Below are 22161 nucleotides of genomic sequence, written 5' to 3'. Positions count from 1 at the left end.
CATGCGGCGTGCGGCTTCGATCTGCCAAGCAAAAGCTTGACCTGCATTACGTAATTGAAATTAAAGAACTCGACCCCGCCGTCGCAGGCAAGCGTTTCAGGTACGATTTGGTATTCGTACACGGCACTTGCGTTCGTATTTTGCCAGTGGAAGCTCTCAAGAAAACAAAAATAAAAGATTTTGAGTGTAGTCTTGCATACAAACAAACAAAATAATTATTCCTTTTTGGCCAAAGACCATTCATGAACGCTGGGGTAATTATATGTATATGCATGTAAAAATAGCGCAGGGCGCAAGTGTCCGTGACCTGGCGGAGCATTTTAATACGGTTAATTTAACTCTATATATACATAATAAATAGCCTGGTAACGTGTATATAAAGGCCCCTCCCATCCACCTCCACCTACACAATTCTTGCATCTGATTCAAAATCAGTTTCAATTTGCGTTAGACAACATGGGTTTCGAAGATCTTTTTGACTGGGGCCATGCCCAAAACCAGGACGTTTATAACAACAACTACACGCCTGAGGTACGTTACCACGCCTGACCCAACCGCGGCGTTTGCTAACGTGTCATTTTGTTTTCTCTTTCTCTTTCTCTTTCTATTTTTTTTTTTTTTTTTTTTTTCGGTCAATTGCTCACAATTCATAGGAACACCAGGCCAAGTTCTCACACGAGGCCGTTGCCGGTGCTGCTTCCTTTGCGGCTGTAAGATCAAATTTTACAAAATTTTGCCCAACCGAATTGTGGTTTTGCTAACAAGTTTTTTTTTTTTTTTTTTCTTTGCAATGTTGCAGTTCAAGCATTTCGAAGACACTCAACGCCGAGAGGGCAAGACCGTGAACCATGCGTTTGCCAAGGAACTTCTGGCTGGCTTTGCTGGTGCTGAAGCCGACAAGCTTGTCGAGACTAAAGGCTTGGATTTTTACGATCGGTATGTTCAAATGTTCAAAACATGGACAGCACATATTAACGTAATTGTGTGATGCTTTAGTGAGAAGTTGAAACATCACGCTCGGGAACAAGCAAACCAGATGTACGATCAGCAGTATGGAAATCGTGATCAATATGATCCAAGTTACGATGCTCCTCCTCAGTTCCAGGATGGATACCGTAATGAGAATTACGGCAATAATTATGGTAATAACTACGACAGTGACCGCAATTTTGAGAGACGTGAGCATGAGCATGAGCATGAGCATGAACGTGAACGTGAACGTGAGCGTGAGCGTGAGCGCGAGCGTGAGCAATACAACGATGGAGGATATCAACAGCAACAGCAGTACCAGCAGCAGTACCAACAAGATAACAGATGGTAAATGTATTAAATTCGTAATTATGTAATTAAAAATCTATGAATCTGTTAATCATCGCACCATCCAATCATCATGTATTGAATCATACGTACGTCCCGGCAAATGCTTTTTTTTTTTTAATTAAAACCCGCGCCTGCTCCTTGGCGTTTGAGTCCGTGCTCTGAACAATCCAGGTGTGGCAATTCCAGTTAACGCTCTGGATTCAACAACCTTGGCTTGTTCATGTTGATCAAATACCTCTTGTCTTTTCCGATCTTCAGCAAATTGCGCCTCGATTTCCATCTTGCGTGAAATTTCTCGCTCCGTGGCCTTTTTCGTCAACCTCGAATAACCTTTCTCTTTAATGCTATAAAAAACTGCTCCCAGTTCCGCAAGCCATTGAGGATCCACGGCGGTTACTGTTGACATGTACTCCTTGGACGTCAAAATTAACTCATGATAAATCACGTAATCTGGAAGATATCCCAACCCATATAATGCCGAGGTCGGATGCAATTGAACCGTGACACTGGTCCGAAGGTTCACATATTCACCTAATCCCTTAACTTTAGAAGCCTGGTGAAAATATCCTGAACAGATACATTTTCTAATCACGTCCCAATCGGTTCCACAAGATATGATTTCCATCTTTTGAAACTTCATTATATCTAATAGTTGCTGCCGAATCTCATGAGCACGTCTTAATGTCTTGGGATGTAAAAAATGTCGCATGCACCAACCATCAGAATATCCGTTTGATTTCCACTGAGTGTATACATGAAGCAACGTCAAATGATCTGATTCAGCAACGAAAAATTTCTCTCTTGCCGCGTCACTTTCCTCCTGTCGTTCTTTTGGTCGATAAAACACGTTTGGAACCGACAACATCGATACGATCGTGAGCATTTCCTCACTGCATTCATATTGTTCAGCCATAATCAGAAGCTTGGACAATGATGGCTCCATCGGGAAAGACGCCATTTTACTACCCAATGCAGTAAGCTGGCCGGTATTATCTAACGCACCAAGTGCCCATAAATCATAAAGACTGCTAGTCATCGTGTCTGCAGGTGGAGGATCCATAAAATCAAACTCCATCAAGTCTTTCACGCCCAGTGACTTTAAAAGCAAAATTGTATTTGCCAGATTCGTTCTCTGTATTTCGGGTATAGTTTGAATATACATTTCGTTTCGGAAAGCTGATTCCGTATAGAGCCTGTATGCAATGCCAGATCCAGTCCGACCAGCTCTGCCAGACCGCTGTGTTGCATTGGCCTGAGAAATAGGCGTGACTTGAAGTGTATCCATGCCCATCCTCGGGTTGTACACTTTGAGCTTCGAATAACCGGCATCAACAACAAACATGATCCCATCGACCGTTAATGACGTTTCAGCAATATTTGTCGCCACAATCACTTTTCTGGTATCCTTTTCTGCCTTGTCAAAAATTTTCGCCTGCAGATCTGCCGGCATCTGTGAATAAATGGGGAGAATATTAAGCTTAGGTGGGTCATCCAGTTGTTTAAGTCGTTGCGCAGTCACTTCACACGTTGTCTCAATATCTTCCTGTCCAGTCATAAACACAAGAATATCACCTGGGCCCTGTTGAAGATGAATGCTTAAAATTTGCTTCACGGCAGCTTCGACGTAATCTTCACACGGTGATTTTGAATAAAGAACATCAACAGGAAATGTTCGACCGGGTATAGTAAATTGCGGAGCATTCCCATAAAAATTTGAAAACCTTTCCGCATTCATCGTTGCAGATGTCACAATTAGTTTTAAATCCCTTCGTCTAGCAAGGATCTTTTTGAATAACCCCATCAGCACGTCGGTGTTTAAAGCTCTTTCGTGAGCCTCATCCATAATAATGCACGAGTACTTGTCAAGATCAGACTCCTGTAGAGATTCACGCAGCAGTACTCCATCTGTCATGTATTTGATCACGGTGTCATTGGACGTGCAATCTTCAAATCGAATTGAGTATCCAACAATAGATCCTAGATCAACCTCCATCTCTTCACTAACACGCTTAGCAACACTCATCGCCGCAACACGACGTGGTTGCGTGCACCCTATCATTCCTCGCCTGCCGTATCCTTCCTCATACAAAAACTGTGTAAGCTGAGTTGTTTTGCCAGATCCTGTTTCGCCAATCACGATTACAACTTGATTGTCTGAAATCACACGTAAAAGCTCTTCACGAACCGCAAATGCTGGTAATGATTGTCGCTGTTCTTTAATGCTTTTCTCTTGACTAAACTTGGACGCCCCCTGGCTTTTCTTTTTCATATGATTTGCAAATTTGCTCTCCGTGTATCCTTCTACTATAGCACTGTCCGCATCATCGTCGCGGTTTTCTTTTACTCCTAATACGTTTCCAAGCGTTGTTCCAGCAAGGCTCACTGCGTCCCTGGCCTGCTTTTGTCGTTCTCTTTGTTGCCGTCTCTCGCGTACCAAAAGACTACCTTTTCTACTGAACACAGCCATGTCGCTTTGGTCATCTCGAATGGCCGGTATTGGATCACGCTGTCTTGTGAACACATTCCGGCCATCTAAAAATGGTGGAGTCAAATCATGTACGATTAGATGTATCCTATTTTCATCTTCATCGTCTCTGAAATCTAAATCTAATTCTTGAGCTTGACCAACACCGGATGTCATCAGCCTGTTATTCTCCCATAAAGCTGCATCCTGTTGCTTTGCCTTTGCACGCATGCTGACTCTGTTTATCATCTTGGTTTGCAGTTTCTGTTCAGCTTCCTCCATGTCATAGGTTGATGTTCCAAAAGGATTATGCGCCTCGTCTCCAGCAGTGTGACCCAACTCATCAATGGAATACCAATCCCGATCTAAGGCAGCCAAACTTTCTTCGTCATAGTCTGATGGTAAAAGTCCCCGTTCGGTTTTCTTTCTCGGCGTCGGCGCACTTCTTCGATTTGTACCTGTCCTGATACTTACTGCATATTCCTCTTCTTCATCTAGTTTGCCATCTTTTGGTCGACGCGTCAAATTACTCGAAAATCGCTGCTCGCTAGATTTGTAACTTTGTCGCTTCTTTTCTCGTAATCGTTGCCTAGCCTCAGCTGATAATCCTCCGGAGTTACTCGGTGTATCTATTCGACGTTCTCGAGCTACTGATCGAGCAGGTAACGTAGGCTTTTTAAATGGAACTTGCTCATCGTCTGCTTGTGTCGGGGGCGACTGTTGTCTTCGCTTGGGAATTACTAACCCACCTTTCTTGGGAAATACCAGTCCGCCCTTACACTCTGAGCCACTCTCAGTGGATCCAGGAAGCTGATCAGCTGATGTAAAGTTGATCCCCTGAAAATCTTCCATGATGGACTCGGTGGCTGGTCCCTATAAGCATTCGATCAAGGATACATGTGCCAACAATATATATACACGAATTGTCATAACATTAAACCCTAACCCGATAAGTTTTTTAGTGCCGGTTCTGAAATACATCATCTTTTTGAATTTACAACGATAAATTTTGAAATAATATATAATTTCTTTTTTAAAAACAAACCAGCCCCCCGAAGTAACCTACAAATAATATACAATCTTCATTAAATCAAATCATGCTAACCGACTAGACCACACTTCACGATTCTGCGCCATATATGTTGTGGTGTATGTTAATTCCGGAATGACCTTACTGACAGCTGTGAACAACGGCAAAGCAAACGAATCAATAAAGAGTATTTGAGACTTTGCAAGATCATTAATTTCTTTTTGTTTGTTTGGCGCCTGTGAGGTAGGTCCATTTTCAGGTGCAGGTTTAAGCCCTGCTTTGACTTCTAAGTCAGCCATTATTTTAAATTCTTCGGTCAAAACCTGGCCCCAGTGTGTTGATATTTCAAGCTCTCGAGCAACATTGCTTACATCCGCACATTTTATTAATGTCGAGCATAGTAGCCGCTTTCCACGATCAGTGTTTTCCAAACCATACCGTTTCATCCTATCAAGCCTTTTCATATATTCAAAATGTACTCCCATGTCAGTAGCAAGCACGGCTTCTGTGATCGTGATTTTGATCTCGTTATCTTGAACTAAGACTGGCCATTTGTCCTTCAAAATCTGCAAGAGTGTAGCGGAGTGGAATGATTCTAATACTGATTTATCTGAATATATCTGAGCAATTGGTGAACGCACGGCAATAAGAAATGCATTGCTAACCCCAGGATGACCAACATCATGTCCAATTGCTGTGACTAACAAAGTCAGAACATCAGCTGGTTCAATGATGCGAGATAGTGATGATTTATAATCTTGTTCCAAGTTATGAATACTTGGAAGTTTACCCATGGAAAGAAAGAAAAAGTAAGTCGCCTGAAGTACATCGACTGCATGGCGGAAATTGTGATAAGGATTTGACGGAACATAAGAACCGCGGACGGTAAAAAGGAAATTGAAAAGCTTGTCATCTGATATAACAAATTGGGATATCCCAGGTAGCGTAAATGTATCTTTAAATATAAAAAAAGCTGCGTGAAAAAGTTCATCGTCAGTTAAAATATTCACTGGAAAGTCCCATAATCTGACCAGATCCCTCAAGTAAGAAGAGCGTTGATCAGTTATGGGCGGAATCTGATGAGGAGTGTTGCATGGGTACATATCAAAAAAAGTAGAAATAAAAATATTGTCTATATGATGACTGTTGTATTTCGAAACCCATCGAGGGGTTCTTCTGGATATGCTGTAAAAAACTGATTTCAAACTTTTGATTCTATGTGGATTAATCGAATAATTAATAACATCTGCAGCTCCAGTGTGAAGAAGAGCATCTGGATCATTGTCTTCATCTTGAACCAAAGCTATCGGCAGCACTGTAGAAAAGGAAAAAACCGATGCTACATGTTTCAATAACAATTTCCCATATAACTCGTTTGAGCGTGATTGAAAGTCTGGCACATCAATGAACGCTACTGTTGGACCTTCAATATCTTTCAATGTCTTCAGCAGATCATTCCCATTCGACACTGATGTCACCGATGTAAAAAATTCGAGTAAAACACCGAGATTATGTGCAACAAGCTCGTCCTCCTCTGAATTATTGACCGTGATGCCTTTCGAGTAGTTGGCTGGCCAGCGAACACGGTGGTCGACGTAAAGCGCCGTTAGCATTGTAATTTGTTACAACTTTTCGTCAATTCTCTTGCGTCGCTTTCCGTTGCACCGTTGCCCTATCTATATACGAACGGTCAAGCCAACCTTGATCGAGTTTGTTCGCACACTCAAGTTTCAATCTACCGGGTGGGCTCACAGTGTATCATTTTCATTTTGATTGCATAAGTCGATTTTCAATGTTACAAAATATTACGTAATCATTATGAATGAAAATCTGTATACTTTTACAAAAAATAATTATTATATGAAACCAATTAGATTATGCTGCTATTAGAGCCCGATCGTGGTACATTTGCTAAGGCAGATTGGATAATCTGCTTACCATCAATAATGCCGGTTGTCAAGATCACAATATTCCGTCTTTCAATCTCTTGCCCGGCAATGAATCTTAGGGCCGCAATTTCGGTGAACGTAATCCCACCCAAAAAAAACACCAAGGTAGTCTTCTTCTCCTTCTTCTGAGTCAACGACGATTTAGCTTTGGTCGCCTTTAATTCACCCTTTTGAATTTCTTCAAATGCTTCTCCAGAAACGTTTCTAAGAATGTCTTCAGCTCCCCTCCAACCGGACCCTGCTGATGGAATTTTTGTGGCAAGAGCTCGCTTTTGTATAACACACTGAACTAGTCTCACCGATAAAGGTGCATACCCAGAGTATACATAAGCAATGTCATTGGGATTCTGTTCACTTACATCGTTCACGATTAGCTTCAGAGACTTTCGAAGATTCGAGAAATTTAACTGTGAATGACCTTTTCCACGAGGGTATAACAGTTCTAACCGTTGTAATTCATTTAGCGTAAGAATATGTTCGAATCCGTAAGAATTCAAAATTTCTTTTTTAAAAAATGCTAAATCTTTGTCCTTCAAACCACCGTTCACGAGTGATTCTATAGAGAGTAAACGCAAGACCACTTCGATTGATGCACCTCGAGCAATGAGCTCTTCGAGAGTCTGATTCAAAGTCGAAGTGTCGAGTCCTGATGCAACTAAATTTTGCTGGACCTCTAAGGCTCGAATGAAAAATTCAGTTTGCGTTCGATTCATTATTTCCTCTGCCAAATTTGTATGCAACCGTAAACTCTGATGTTCCGCTTGTAAGCCTCCTAACTTTCCGACAAACTGCTTTATTTGGGTAACCGTTTTCGCATTGTGACGTTCTTCATAGTCCTCATTCAATTTTCGAGCAACTTTGTTCAGTGTGGTTCCAACGACAGCAAAATTTAAATCTCTCAATTTCCCGTATAATACATCATTTGAATCAAGAACTAATTTTTTGGTCTTTCTATCCGAAATTGGAACTGTCGCTACTGAGCTAGAACTAGAATTTCCGGACACGTCGGGACCCTTTGTGGCTGGATTTGTGAAAATTGTGCTGGGTATTTCAGTTTGAGTGTTTCTTATCGTGAATATTTCGTCAATTAATCCCTCATACGTCAGCTGCGTCATTAGCGGCGTAACTAGATCTATTCCTCGTTCAATGACGACAAGTTGATCAAATATGCTCGTTTGATATCCTTTTGTCCATTCAGCCTGATCACCTCCAGTGGATTCAGATTCTTGACGTAGTCGTATTAAGGTATCAGACAGTTTTTTTGCATTGTTACCCTTGCCTATTATTTTAGGGAAAAGGCCATATGTTTGTTGAATAGCATTTAAAGCATGCGCAGAAAGATTAACCGTAGTAGGCAAATTATTTAGATAAAGATCTTTAAATCCCGAGTCGGGTAATTCAATACTCAAGAGGTCATCTTCTAAAGGAATAAATCCTAAATTCCATTCTGAAATTGTCACATCGCCAAGAACACCTTCGTCCTCGAAGACTTTTTCTATCGAAAGCATCTTTCTCGGGTAAATAAATATATGAAAATCATAATCAATTTCTGACAACTTGAAAAGCTGCTTTATCTGTGCAGATGCTAATCTTGCGTTTCGAACATCGCCACGAACCAGGTAAACGATATTGTGTTGTGCGCTTTCTTGCTGTGGGCCGTCATCAAGCCAAAAAATATTGTCAATACCATGCTCCTGTTATCCGTAAGTATTAATTTCTGAGCGACTGTTAAAATTGTATATTACCTGCAGTACCGAAAACCTGGCAATGTGACTGAGAGGCGCAGACAGCGTTCTGTCTAAAACTAGTGACTTCTTGCCACGTACCTAAGTAATAATCAGCAGCCATTCGCAACTGTGCACAGCCATTGCAAGCTTACAGACTCTAGCAGCGTCAAAAACGAGGCAAGAGCCTCAGTCTTGAGCACTTTCGGAACAAATGAAGAAGGCATCGGCCCAGTCAATCAATCAATATGAAGAAAGTCCCATTATCAACAGCCGGTGTGAAGCAGGGTAACTGCACTTTCCATTTTAAACCCGCCGTGGTTAGGGTCGTTGTGTTTTGGCTTTGCCCCTGGCAAAAGTGCAAACGTGCAAACGTGCAAACGTGCAAACGCTGTGAAGGATTTTAAAATCCTGGTGAAAAGGCGAGCGAAAGGACTCGACCTTCTGACGCGTCTGCACAATACAACGTATGAACAATTCTATGGTAAGCTTTTTTTGGTTGCGTATTTTTGCTGGTCTTGTTGGAGACTTACCATCACAGGTTCCGCCGTTGCTTCGACGGCCGACCGCGCCTGCTGCCGTACAGCAAGGGGTCTCATCCCCTACTCCTCGTACTGCATCCCTCACTCAATCGCTGAGGCTAAACTCTTACGATCTTTCTCAATCTGTTTCGATGGCACGTTCTCATATTATGGAACACTCAATATCAGCTCCTGCCCCTGCTTCAGCGTCGGGCTCGAAATACACGTCTTCAACTTCATCCACAGCCTCTTCATCCACAATATCTTCGACCAGCTCTGCTTTTGCATCAAATTTTACTTCCATGCCTCCCACTCCGTCAACGCTGTTTCCCAGTCGAACTGTTTTGTTTGGTGGTTCGATTTTCCAGAACGCGTTCTTGACCATCGCAAGATTATCTTCAATTCCAGGTCTAGAAGTTTATCTCACAAGCGCTCGGGTTTCCACCCCAACTGATTCTTCTGCAATGCTCATTTCAGCATCCTACATGGACACATCGTTTTCGTCACCTTTTCAACGGTCATTGACTGTGACGGAAGTTGATCCGGTTACTCAACTTTGGCGATTTCTGCGGCAAGGCACGTCATTATGCGTTTTATTAAATTCTCTACATTTTTACGACAATACCAATTCTGAGCCATTATTCATTGTTCCAAATCCAGATGAGTTAGCACCTTCACAGCAAGATTTACGCACGTGCAAGCGTGCAGTTTACGATTTTGTCTTGGCATGCAAGATAAAGTTTGGATTTTCCGACGATGATTTGTTCACAATTTCTGACGTTTTTACAAATGATACCACTGATTTATTGAAAGCCATGAAGACGGTTGGTTTGGTTCTTGATTTATGGGATGATCAAAGAAAGGAATTTGGAGATGGGTCAGTGATCCATCCTCTCGAAGATTTGTTAACAGAATCCACAGACTTAAGATCCAAAGTTGTTCAAGAGCTGCTTTATACGGAAAGAAAATATGTTCAAGATCTTGAACTTCTTCAACTTTATATGAAACGACTTGATTCTCAAGAAGTTGTTTCGCGTGAGACAATTCATTTGTTGTTTCCAAACTTAAACGTGCTTGTGGATTTTCAACGTAAATTCCTTGTAGGAATTGAAACAAATTCTCGACTAGCCATATCTGAACAGCGGTTTGGAGCGCTGTTTATAAATGCTGAACAGGGATTTGAGATTTATGAGCCGTACGCGTCACAGCAGAAGAAGGCATCAGATATTGCCTTACAAGAAGCGCCAAAACTTGTGAAACTGAAAGATTTGATTGAACCGACGTATGAACTTCCTTCAATATTGATCAAGCCAATTCAGCGTATATGCAAATACCCGCTTCTTCTTAAGGTTCGTGTTCGTGTTCTTTTTTTTTTTTTTTTTTTTGGAAAAACCTTGACTAATTTTTTAGGAACTTCTTAAATATACTCCAGAATCACATGTGCATTATGATGAACTTTGTCGTGGATTTGAAGTGATGAAACGGGTGACTGACAGGGTTAATGAAACTCAACGAGAGACAGAAAACCGACAAACCGTAGAAGCTTTATGCGCACGAATCGATGATTGGAGAGGGCACAATATAGAAAATTTTGGCAGTCTTTTGTACGATGGCAATTATCACATACTTGATGTTGACAAGGACTATCACGTTTATCTGTTTGAGAATATTATGTTGTTCTGTAAAGAAGGAACTACTACTAGTGGGTTAGTGCTTTCTAAAAAAGACAGTACTATTTCGGTTCCTCTGAGCTACACGACTAATCCTTCTGGGTCCAATAGCTCGTCAGTCAATAGCTTGGCGTCAGCTTCTGGTTCTAAGAAAAAGAAACATATTCTCCAATCATCAATAGGAAAAAAGAGTATTGACTCCTCGATTTCTTCGCTAGGAACTGCTTCTCTAACGTTAGAGGGTCGAATATATGTTGATAATATCGTGGATATTGTGACTTCTACGACGAAATTATCATCAGATCCTATTGTTAGTAATGCTTACATTTTAACTATATGTTGGCACAGTGAATCTACTGATGGCAGCAAATTTTCAATGCGTCTCAGGAATGAGGAATCGTTACGGCAGTGGGAGTCTACACTAAAGAAATTAATTTTGGCTCGACGTGGCAGTGGATCATATTTTAAACCTTATCATAGGCCCAATACTCATTCTCAATCCTTAACGTTTTTATCTTCTGCGGCACTTGCTGGAAATCAAAGGACTATTTCGTCATCTCACATTTCAAATACTTTTCTACTGTCTGATACGAGCTCGTCCACAAAACTGCCGACAATCAAGCTAAAGATTGCATTTCAAAATGACTCTTATTTATTACTCATCCCAGCATCTTCAACATTTGCAGATATGCTTAGTAAAGTTGAAAAGAAGCTTTTGTTGCGTAATGCAATAGCGTTTGATGAAATGGTGAGACAGAATACCTCTGGTGGTTCTTCCGTGAAATATCGATTGAAATATCGTGATGAGGATGGTGACTGGGTCACTCTGAAAGATGATGACGATTGGGAACTTGCATTAGAAGGGATTATGAATAGTGAGGGTGGAATTGAAATTTGGATTGCGTGACTTTTAAAATTTTCTTGTTTTTTTTTTAGAGAGAAGACTTGTGATTTAGGTGTTTTGGTGTTATCTTGTTGGGATTTGTATACTATGAGATTTTATAAAATGCAAACGGTTAAATGATGGAGTAGCCATTGAATTTTTTGCCATTATAATGTCATGATTATGAAAACGTTACAACATTTTAGTATCGTATTTTTAACTTGACACTAAATGGAAGCCCGGGATCAGTTATGGAAATTTCTTCGCCGTCTAAAACCAATTCCTTTAATGTTTTTGATAAATTTGGCCTTGTAGCTTCTTCTAATTGGGGCGGGGCTTGTAAATATAAGTTCTTGTCCGCAGTTCGAAGAGAGGGTGTCTTGATGCGCCTGCAAAAAGTTAGCTTAGGTCTGTCCCGGTCCATAGTAAACACAACATACACTTGCTGAGTATCGGCCAAATGGTCTATGAATTCCTCTAATGTTGTTTCCTTATTGGCAAAAAAATCTTGTGCAATATTTCCACAAACCGGGCAATCTTCCTTCTGTTGATGTTCGAACGTATACGTATAAACCGAATCATTGCCAATATACATCATATAATTGGACAAATATGGATTGCACGTTGTTGCTATTTTCAGTGCCTCATTACAGCACGAAGCTGCAATAATTGCATTGGTCGACGCGATCGCGGGAATAATGTTTTTAATAACTCCTTGTGTTAACGAATAAGTTACTCCTGAGATGTTGAATTCCGTGGCCCTTTGGAAGGCGGTATTATATACCCACTGCACGTGCTCCGGGTTGTCATTATCCAGTTTTTTATCTAGGATTTGATTAGAATTTGTACCTCAATGCATGCAGAAGTTACTTACCTTTAAATACTTTAGGCCATTCCAAAACACTACTCCACTCAATACAATGCTCAGGTAACCTCGGGGTGTTTGCGATCGTACATATTGGAAACGTGATTTGCTTTCCCAACATATCAAGCGAGCATTCGTAGCAGGATGTAATTGTCGGTAATATGACTCTTGCCTGGCCTTTGAAACCTTCAGTTCCGCCATCGATTAGTGGTTTTAAACTTTCAGGATTAGCATGATCCACCATATTCACAAGTGTCGCGTTGATCCATCGCCGCGCCTCGACACTATCTAGTCCGCAAATCACAAGGCCAAATTGCATATAATATTCTTCGTCCTTGTCTTGAATCTTTCCGAAATATGGCGTAATTTTAACGTTCTTTATGCGATTCATGATAAAATTGGCAGCCACGAGTGCTTTAGGTTTACCAACATCTTTACTCCTAAACAAGAATTGGCGATTCAAATTAGAAATGTCGATTGTGTCCATGTCAATCACATGAATATCTTTGAATCCAGAAAGTGCAAGGTTCTTTAATATTTCACATCCAAGACCACCTGCCCCGCTTAAACAATAGTTAGTTTGTCATCTGTTTCAATGTCATGATGATATGATGTTTGCTTACATTACCCTATTTCGTAAGTCAATAGCTCGTGCAGAAAATAATATATTACTTTTAGCTTACAGTATTTTCAATGACCCGAGAAACTCGGTGACTTGCGAACCAGGAACGTAAGCTTCATCAGTGAATGGACCAGATCGAGATAGTATTCTCGTCAAAGTCGATATGCTATATTATCATTATCAGCACTATCAAGCGTTGTAAGGTCCATTTTTTTTACCTTGTTCCATTTATATCGATATGAGTATATTCGACGTTGGTCATGGCGACTCACAAGGAAGCAATGCCGAGATAAAAAATATCACAAAATACCTGGTAATTGACTGAGATTAAAAGCCTGTTTAACTAACTTGATTTTGTATTGCGTTATGTAATTGATTGATTCAGGGGTGATTACATAATATTGCGTAACTTGTGATGGAATCAACCAAGTCCTTGTCATACAAAATCTAGAATTTAAAAAAATTATGCAACGCACTTGCAAAATTTTTGAGAAAACCATAGGTTTAAAGGGAAAAAAAAAGTTCCTACTTATTTTTGGATATTGAATAATATTGCTTTTGACGATGGGAAAGCCAAAAACTGAAAATTCAAAGAAGGTAGGTTCTTTGTTTCTTTCATGTCATGGCGCAAGATTTATTGAAAGTATGAATTGACTAACATGAATTTATGACAATAGGCAGCCGGAAATGCTCGCAAAGCTGAGACGGCTCGCGAAAAGCAAGCTGCCGTGGATCGTCAGGTAGCTGAAGAAGAAGACCGGGAATGGTCTAAAGGATCGAAATCGAAGGGCAAAAAGGACGACGCCGAGGCAAAAAAGGCTGAAGCAGCAAGAAAGAAACAGGAAAGAGATGCCGCATTGCAGGCGGAAATGGATGCTTTACCAACAAAGCCAAAAATACGAGGAGCTGATAAATCTGCTGCCAAGAAGGCAAACAAATTGGATGACTTTTTGTCAAACAAGGACACCGTTTCATTAAGTGCAAGCGGGATCGAAAACGCATTAGATGCTTTATCAGTATCCGGAGTTGGAGGAGGAGGCAAAGCAAATGCTATTGAGCGACATCCCGAAAGGCGATACAAGGCTGCATACGCTGCTTATGAAGAACGACGACTTCCACAGGTCAAGGAAGAATACAAGGGTCTAAGACTTAATCAGATGAAGGAGTTGATTCACAAGGAGTTTGAGAAATCTGAAGAGAATCCCTTCAACCAAGTTAGTATTGACTATAACGCATCACAAAGTGAAATCGCTAAAGTCAAGGAAAACGTCAAGCGTGCAACTGAAAACAGACTGTCATCGAAATAGAATGAGTGACAGGTCGGATAATTTAAAATGGCATACATACATACATATATTTAATACATTTTGAATACATTTTGAATACATCACATAAACCATTAACCGCGAGCCACCCCTTGACCCCTTATAGTTTTCTAATCCATACAGCTCAACGAAAACACCTCGAACTCATAAAACCTAGCCGGAATCCGATGAACTAGGATTTGATAGTATTGCCTGGCTTCGCTGGAAAAACTGACGTTTGCATACAGATATAAGTATATCATGATACCTGAAGAACAATTATGCGAAAACTCGAAGGGAGTATCTTCACCGGGGAACGAACCTATCAAGTTGTCGCTTGGATCTCATCCAAACTAACATGATAAAAACGAAACAACCCATGTTCCGCACTGGATCAAAAATGTCTAGTCTTCGGAATCGAGCACACAGGAAACTACAAACCAAACCATACCCATCGCCATAACTAAAAATATTGCCTTGCGACAGATTTGTCAAATTAGCCATTGTGGCAATATCAATGGACATCATTCTTCGATATGCGTATGCTTTTTTTTTTTTTTTGCTTGATATCTCTCTACTTTGGTTATTCGCATAATTTTGATTAAAAAATACTGCACATTCTTGCCGGTTGTATTCTTCGGTAATGTCACCATTTTATTTGCAAGCCCTGGCATTTCTGCCAATACATGCTCTAAATCAAACCCAGCTCGTTCCCGTTCTGATGAAAATATATGAAAAGAAAAAATCCCAAAAATCTGTCAAGGTTTTTTCACTTTTTCTTTCGTTATGCGTATTAATGTTATTGGCTTATACTGGCCTTATGCCTTAATATCATGCATGCATGCTGCCAGCGTTCAAAGGTTCTAATTTATCGGTCCCTTCTTCATGGGATAATTGTTCGTTAGTAATTCTCCGTAGTTCAGAAGAACACATTTTTTATAAAGTGTATGATAAAATTTACAGAGGTTTATATCGGGGAGCCTCATTGGTACCTAGTCATCCAATCTCTAAGTAGAGTCGACTGCGAAATGGCCTCGGCGGCGGTCTGTGACGTCTGGAAAGCCAGAGTTCCGGAGGCGTTGTTGGCCGTAAATTCACATAAAGCTTCGAAATCACGGTATCTGGCTTGAAACAGACTAGGTCAGCCTCTCGGAATCCTTCACGTTTTGTTGTATAAAAATCTTTTGGAAGGCGGCCTGAAAAGCAGGGGAAAAGTCGACCTTTGTGCTGCGTATGATAAGGAACGATATCTCGTTGCCATATGCTCTTTTCAACGGGCTAGAAATACTGACGTCGAAAGGCTGGCTAGATGTGAGGAATTTTCCGGTGAACTGAATAGTAAGATAATGTTTGTCTTCCTTTCATGACCGTGGAGTACCAGCATCCTCCAACAACGTTTTTGATGGGCCCTTGTATGCTAATCGAAGTTTTTGAGCAATTAAAAAACGGGTAACATGGTGCTCGGCTGTTTTGGATCGTTTTGATGGTCCAGTTGGCTGGAATATGGACATGGAGTACCGGATGGCAAATGGAAAATGGCCCGCGACGCAGAAAGAAGGCGGCACCTACCGGGCAGGATAGCCTAGTTGTAGAAATTGCCGTCGGCGATGCCGTATTTTGAGCGCATATTGGCGACCGGTCGCAACCACGCACTCAATGTGTCAGGATCTTCTTGTAAAGCTCTCCGGGGCCCTCTGGTAGTCGTAGGCGCGGACGCGTGCGAAATCAACTTGCAGTATTGCCCCCTCTTTGGCTGTTGTCAATGTCGAGTTACCGTTGGTTTTGTCGGTCGAGCCATTCTGTGCTGAAGCGTTGTTCGCGGCTTGAGCTGTCTTTGCAAGATGTTGAATACTCAATTCCGGGCTCTCGCCATCTTCGCCTCGGTCGCAAGAACGATACGGGATTCGAGAGTGACGCTTGTCATTGTTGTTGCATGAGATATCGCTTCTTACAAGGTGGGTAGGTGATTGTGGGAAAGTTGAAAACTGGTGATCTACCGTTAATTAATTGTACTTCTCGATCAATTATTAATATATTTACAAAAAGAATCTACCCTAGCATATTTTACACGAATATTTAATCCGGCCAATGCCGCCTAATATGTCGCTTTCACAAACCATGCCTGGATATACAACTTCATTAAAAAAAAACTTTTTTCTTGTGATTAACCATCAAATTCTCTGGCCTCTTTGGCCGCATTCTTTCTCTTGGTAACACCATCTTGGCCCGCACGTGCAAGAATTCCAGCAATAAGTTCAATCGCTCTTATGCTATCGTCATTTGCTGGGATAGGATAGGTGACCGCTTTCGGATCAAAGTCAGTGTCAATGATACCAATCGTAGGAATTCCTGTAATATTACACTCGTTCAATCCGACCTGGTTTTCAATCGGATTAAGGAAAATAACCAAGTCCGGAGTAATTGGTGCTTCATTCTTGACATTCTTCGAGATGACCTTGTCTTCCAGATCTAGCACTTGAATTTCTCGATGCTTAAGTATTTGCCCAATATTCGTCAATGTACCTGGTATCCAACGCTTAGATACTGGATATCCTCCCAATTTCTGGGCATTTAGCTCAACAATACGTCGTTGTCCCGGTCGCGTTCCGACAAGAACAATAACCCCTCCACGTTCTGCAACACTACTGACAGTACGAGCAGCACGGCGGAGATATGGGAGGGTTTTGTCCAGTGAAATAATATGCACTCCTTCACGGTGACCATAAATAAATTGCTGATTGGATTGAACAAACCGACTGACGCTGCTTCCGATATGAGCGCCGGCTGCAAGAAGCATCGTAGTTGTCACGTCTGAGATTGGTTTAGCAAAGTTACGGTTTTCATACGGCTTGTAAAGCGGAATATTAACAGTGCCTAATTGGCCGATATTGTGCTCTAAGAAAAAAATATTAGAAAATTGCCAAAAGTCAGTGACCACTACCTTGTCATACCGTGATGTTTCCGTCGCAAAAATAACTTTGCTTGGTTTAAATCTTTTTTCTTTTCCGTAGAGACCTGGAGACGCTGAGCTTCTAATCTCTCTTCGCTACCTTCATCTTCCAAATGCTCAACAAATCCTACAAATTCTCGAGAAAGCAACAGTTTCTTTTCTTTTTCAATGATCAAATCAACATCGACATTGTCACTCAACAGAGCTGAGTGAACATGACCTGGCTTATTCTTCACCAACACATCCCCTTTAACATGTTGAAATCCTTCTTCCACTCCATGCGCAGGCTGTCTCTGACCTTCACTATCATTATGACCAATATGTAAAAAGCTTCTCTCAGCCGCTGACGGATGGTTATGAATACCTGGGATTTCCTCCTGAGAGTCACGTGTGCTCATAAATGATGGCTCTTCGTCAACACCGGCTTCCTCAGCATCCAGCAGGCCAGAATTTGCCACTTTTTCTAACTCTTCTTCAGTAGGCTTTTTTTCCGATGAATACGACCTTACAAACTGAGATTTTGTGAATCGTAGCCTGACGGATGTTTGCGATGGCGGCACTCGAATGGCTCTAGCAGCTGCAAAACCTAACAACATTAAATCAATAAAAAAACAAATTTTAAACTATCTTAAGCATATACATACAGTATATGGGTCGCAAAGCTCGGGACATCATCTTTTCAACAAATGAATACTAATTTTAATGGAGTGTAAAACCCGCAGTGCTCGAATCGAACTATTATTTTCGTTACACCAAAAATCTTGCTGCAATTAAGTTTTGAGCAATTTCAATTTGCGATATAAAAAAATTGTTATTTGCTGAATTTAAATAAACCGAATCCTGCCGAAGCTGAATTAATGGGAATACTTCGCAATGCTGGATTGTCGCAAATCAATTTTTGCGGTGAGCAAAGAACCCGACAAGTGAAAATGAGTGGCTTAACGCGTGGCTGTGCACCCGGCCAGTTAAGTTGGAGTGAATCTCAAGCCACAGTTAATCATGACCATCAACTATATAAATTAAACAACTTGAATTAAAATCAAATGAAAGAATTAAAAAGGAAAAAAAAAATAAAAAAAACTTTATTGTAATAGAGATTGACAAGTCACGATACAACAATAACATAGAAAATACCGATCAGGCTACCACTGGCCCCCACTGACGTACTGCGAAGAATACCAAGCACTATCTTAATGGTCTTGTTCCTCGGTCTATTGATCCCCTGCTTCCCCGGTCAAGTGAGTTTCTGTATCCCCTCTCGATCGATACACTTCTTCTTGCAGCTGCAGCACTTGCGACCCCTCCTGAATTAGAAGAAGAACCCTCGAGGGTGAAAGACCGCACAGATGACGAAGATGATCTTCTGCGCTGTCTGCGAGCTTCAGAAGGATCTACTCCTTTTCCCGACACTTTTGCCAGTAAAGATAAAACATCCGTTAAAGATACAACACCTATTAATTTGCCGCCGAGTCCTCTGGCACCCGCAGACACAGCAGGAGAAGAAACTGGCACAAGAGAAGGTGAAGAACCAGTTAACTTTTCCGAGGAACTAGCATTCGAATTATTTCCAGAAGAAAGAAGTGTTCCATTAGACGGTTGAACTATCCACATTCTGTGAGACTTCGTGGCCACCAACTTGGCAATCGTATGGCCCAAGGTCGATAACGGCGTGACATTAAACACAGGAAACGAATCTTTTCCATCTTCTAAGCCACGATCACTTAAAATGACGGTAAGAAACTGAAGACAAGTATTATGTAGTAGATGGGCAGAAGATGATTTCATGAGGTGCTAAAAAGCAGGTTAGAATTTGGCAAACTTGCTACATCCAATACTCTCACCTTTACGTCAACAATAGAAATATTTCCTAACAGATAGTTCTCCGCATCAACAACAGCCAATGATGAAACTGACTGCTGCTGCATGATCTCAAGAGCTTCAATCACAGGCTTATCACCCCCGATCGAAATGACTGCACTTGACCCAATATTCAACTCATGCAACGTATTCTGGAACAGTGGTTCCAAGGTGGGAAATCTTCTTGCATTTTCCCAAATATACCGAATCAGTCTGCGTTGAGATAACAACCCCCTGACGTCAGTCTCAGCTTCGTTGGTGACAAGCAATCGATGGACTCCGCTTCCAAAATATTCAACTGCAGAAATAAGCGACTCGGATTCCGGAACGGTAATAAACGGATCTTTTGGGCCCAAGCTTAAAACAAACGACACAGGAACTTTAAATCCTGCTCTGGCTTTTGCGACGTAGTCGGAGAAGTTCTCAATTTCCTTTTGGGGGTGCAAGTGACCCAAAACTAAAAGCAGAAGCGCGGCAAGATCGGAATAATCAAATGATTCAGCCTGAGTAACATCATTTGGATTTACTCTCACGGGGAGACTTGTGAAATTATGTTCCAGTAATTTCTTGTAAGCTTCCTCGACGGGAAGGTTGTCATAAATGTACACAAGTTGGTCGTCTTGCACTAACGACGACAACTTCACATCTTGCCAGTCAACCTGCGTGGTGTCGTTTTTTAAAGGGGGAGGCGTTGCAAGTAACTCAGCAATCGACGAAGATCGTGCTCGTCCACTTGTAGATGTATTTCGAGGTGATGATGGTGAGCGAGGTGAAATTAAGCTAGCTTTTGCAAGCGCTGGAGACTGTAGAGACGACGTCGAAGATGACGCCGACGAGTTATTCCCGCTGCTATCAGCAGTCCCACCGATTACGGGCGCTAATGGATCTGTCATTGAGTTGGTTGAAGGTAGATGTGAATCGTGATTGCTGACGGTGGGTTTTTACGCGGCATGGGGAGATCGGATGTTTGTAAGGGGCTCGTGTATGTGCACATGATAGGCAATAAAGTTTAATGACTCAGAACTTACATAATATACAAAATTAAAAACCATAAATTTTAATCGTCCGTTTACATTGCTTCAAGTGATTGCTCCAGAAGACGAATGTGATTTGTCACTTGCGTCGACTTCGACCCCTAAATTCTTCAGAGTCACGAGCCATTGTAATTCAACGTCACAAAGAACATCCGATGCTGCTGCTATCGAAGGCGCCAAGTGAGCTAAATTTTGAACAAACCTGATACCTTTCACAATGGTCGCAGCTACTTTTTCAGTAGTATATGGAAGAAGTCGTCTGGCTAGATCAGGCTGTGTTGTGATTGCCACTAGCGTAAGCAATGTTGCCGTGATGGACAAACTACCTTGCCATAGATATGACATATGCCCGTCGCGGTGTTCTTCAATGTGTTCAACTTGTCTTAAACAGGCTTCAACACATTTTGTAGCACCTTCTTGAATTCTGGAGTCTGAAAGAAGCTCGATATTTTGTAATACAAGTTCGATATATAATCGCCAGATGATAAATTGACAAGCAAAGTACCGAAGTCGCAAAATCGTAGAAAATTTATTGTCAAGCTTCTTTCTTTGGAACGAAAATTGAATCGCGTCAGGTAACGAGTTGTACCACTGTGTCAATTGAAAATCCAGCTCTTGCACGATCGGATGATACGTGGCAATCGAAATCTTCTCATTAGCTTTCGGATAAAGTAAATGATGTACTCGATTAAGTAGACGACGCAATGATATTTCAGCTAGAAAATACCATAAATCATCATTACCAGGAACCAAGGATTCAGAATCTTCTTTTAAAGGTATAAATCCAGAAGGAAGCTCGATTTCATTCTCATACTGTTCAATACCACTATGCGGAAGTTCTAATTCTGCAAGAAGATCACTAACCCAGTTAGAATTTAAATCAAGATAATCAATACACAAAAAAACCCCACCTTTCAAAAATCAACGCATTCCAATATACTCTTTCGAAAAGCTCCTTCTGCTCGAATTCCATTTCGCTCGGGGGTGTGATTTTAATTATTGCTCTGAGCTTCAAGCAGGTCGCCGAGAGAATTGACCATGCTTCAAGTGGCCTGGCTAAATAGAATAAAAATGCAGTCACAAGCATTAAGGCTTGAGAGTCCAGAGTGGTATTGGAAATAAATATGGATGGCAACAAGGGCCAAGCAGATGCAAAAAAATTGAGACCAGGAATGGTTGTACCCTGTTGAATGAGAGATAATGGAGTGCCCATGCTGGCTTCTCCAAGAGCAAGAACGAGAAGAATGATTACGCTTTCTGGACCTGAACGAAACCCATGGGACAGGGCAGCACGATAGTATCGACTCCAGCTAAAAGGGGAAACAATAGCGTAAAACGGGTTCACGTTTTCAAAAAATGCATTAACAAATGGTTGCACGTGTGAAAGATCAAGAAGAATGTTTGGATTTAATTGCAGCGACGGTCGGCTGGTTTCCAAATGTAACGGGGATGGAGCTGTTGAAATGTTTGAGAGTAGCTCAGAGACTTTTGGATTGCGAACAAGGTTGGTCCAAGGTGTGGAGTGGTGTTCTGGAATGGAAAAAACGTATTCTTTTGCAGTAATATCACTGGATTTGCTCGACGATGGTGAAACAATCGGTGACGACGACGATCTTTGGTTAGATAGTGACTGTTGCAGTAATCCCTCGATATGATCAAGTTTGTCCAAAATCAATTTGTCTCTGGCGTCTAGTTTTAACCCACGCTCCCTATAGACACATTCCGCGTTTAATTCTTTACAAAGACGACATTTTGGCTGGTTTCCGTCGCATTTTGATTTTCTTGCCCGGCAGACTTCACACTATGAAGTGTTAAGAAGATAGACTGAGACTGTTAAAACATTATATACATACAGCAATTACTGCCCTTCGTCTAGGGATATCCACGCGTTCTTCTAGTTGACTAATTGTTCTTTTTTCACGGGCCTCATTGTTAAATGAATGAGCCAGGTGAGCCAGGTTGACTGTA

At 41.3% G+C, this 22161-nt stretch overlaps 10 protein-coding genes across 10 annotated transcripts; 3 read left to right on the top strand and 7 right to left on the bottom strand.

Annotated features, from left to right (window-relative positions):
* Positions 1-314: 314 nt before the first annotated feature.
* V1514DRAFT_334676 (uncharacterized protein) lies at positions 315-1385 on the top strand. The gene is made up of 4 exons (XM_066928270.1): positions 315-531; positions 654-710; positions 800-936; positions 997-1385. The coding sequence occupies exons 1-4, from the start codon at positions 457-459 to the stop codon at positions 1319-1321; spliced, it is 594 nt and encodes a 197-aa protein (XP_066782038.1). The 5' UTR covers positions 315-456; the 3' UTR covers positions 1322-1385.
* V1514DRAFT_334674 (putative pre-mRNA splicing factor ATP-dependent RNA helicase PRP16) lies at positions 1305-4668 on the bottom strand. Its single transcript, XM_066928269.1, has 2 exons — positions 1411-4668; positions 1305-1354 (listed from the first exon to the last, which is right to left on the bottom strand). The coding sequence occupies exon 1, from the start codon at positions 4634-4636 to the stop codon at positions 1439-1441; it is 3198 nt and encodes a 1065-aa protein (XP_066782037.1). The 5' UTR covers positions 4637-4668; the 3' UTR covers positions 1305-1354; positions 1411-1438.
* Positions 4669-4787: 119 nt separating this feature from the next.
* V1514DRAFT_334673 (uncharacterized protein) lies at positions 4788-6561 on the bottom strand. Its single transcript, XM_066928268.1, has one exon. It carries the CDS (start codon positions 6425-6427, stop codon positions 4880-4882), a length of 1548 nt encoding a protein of 515 aa, XP_066782036.1. The 5' UTR covers positions 6428-6561; the 3' UTR covers positions 4788-4879.
* Positions 6562-6609: 48 nt separating this feature from the next.
* On the bottom strand, positions 6610-8717 carry V1514DRAFT_334671 (Sec1-like protein; the record flags this gene model as incomplete). Its single annotated transcript, XM_066928267.1, has 3 exons — positions 6610-8457; positions 8509-8589; positions 8643-8717. 3 exons carry the CDS (start codon positions 8712-8714, stop codon positions 6685-6687), a joined length of 1926 nt encoding a protein of 641 aa, XP_066782035.1. The 3' UTR covers positions 6610-6684.
* Positions 8718-8866: 149 nt separating this feature from the next.
* Positions 8867-11709, top strand: V1514DRAFT_334670 (uncharacterized protein). Its single transcript, XM_066928266.1, has 3 exons — positions 8867-8971; positions 9029-10357; positions 10419-11709. The coding sequence occupies exons 1-3, from the start codon at positions 8957-8959 to the stop codon at positions 11583-11585; spliced, it is 2511 nt and encodes an 836-aa protein (XP_066782034.1). The 5' UTR covers positions 8867-8956; the 3' UTR covers positions 11586-11709.
* A 54-nt stretch (positions 11710-11763) lies between these two features.
* On the bottom strand, positions 11764-13310 carry V1514DRAFT_348411 (uncharacterized protein; the record flags this gene model as incomplete). Its single annotated transcript, XM_066929328.1, has 4 exons — positions 11764-11950; positions 12002-12386; positions 12436-12989; positions 13267-13310. 4 exons carry the CDS (start codon positions 13308-13310, stop codon positions 11764-11766), a joined length of 1170 nt encoding a protein of 389 aa, XP_066782033.1.
* Positions 13311-13519: 209 nt separating this feature from the next.
* V1514DRAFT_334665 (uncharacterized protein) lies at positions 13520-14446 on the top strand. Its single transcript, XM_066928265.1, has 2 exons — positions 13520-13645; positions 13726-14446. The coding sequence occupies exons 1-2, from the start codon at positions 13613-13615 to the stop codon at positions 14353-14355; spliced, it is 663 nt and encodes a 220-aa protein (XP_066782032.1). The 5' UTR covers positions 13520-13612; the 3' UTR covers positions 14356-14446.
* A 1909-nt stretch (positions 14447-16355) lies between these two features.
* On the bottom strand, positions 16356-18240 carry V1514DRAFT_334660 (mitochondrial 37S ribosomal protein uS2m). The gene is made up of 3 exons (XM_066928264.1): positions 17947-18240; positions 17304-17888; positions 16356-17247 (listed from the first exon to the last, which is right to left on the bottom strand). The coding sequence occupies exons 1-3, from the start codon at positions 17975-17977 to the stop codon at positions 16517-16519; spliced, it is 1347 nt and encodes a 448-aa protein (XP_066782031.1). The 5' UTR covers positions 17978-18240; the 3' UTR covers positions 16356-16516.
* A 145-nt stretch (positions 18241-18385) lies between these two features.
* On the bottom strand, positions 18386-20070 carry V1514DRAFT_334659 (uncharacterized protein). The gene is made up of 2 exons (XM_066928263.1): positions 19144-20070; positions 18386-19093 (listed from the first exon to the last, which is right to left on the bottom strand). The coding sequence occupies exons 1-2, from the start codon at positions 20050-20052 to the stop codon at positions 18488-18490; spliced, it is 1515 nt and encodes a 504-aa protein (XP_066782030.1). The 5' UTR covers positions 20053-20070; the 3' UTR covers positions 18386-18487.
* Positions 20071-20238: 168 nt separating this feature from the next.
* V1514DRAFT_283708 (uncharacterized protein) lies at positions 20239-22088 on the bottom strand (the record flags this gene model as incomplete). The annotated part of the gene is made up of 3 exons (XM_066925130.1): positions 20239-21052; positions 21105-21994; positions 22047-22088. Coding segments are annotated over 3 exons (1746 nt in total), but the record flags the coding sequence as incomplete, so codon positions are not given.
* Positions 22089-22161: the final 73 nt, after the last annotated feature.

Source organism: Lipomyces japonicus, assembly GCF_038497905.1.
Source record: "Lipomyces japonicus strain CBS 7319 unplaced genomic scaffold V1514scaffold_35, whole genome shotgun sequence".
Taxonomy (NCBI): Eukaryota; Fungi; Ascomycota; class Lipomycetes; order Lipomycetales; family Lipomycetaceae; genus Lipomyces; species Lipomyces japonicus.
This window is presented reverse-complemented; position numbering and strand designations above follow the sequence as displayed.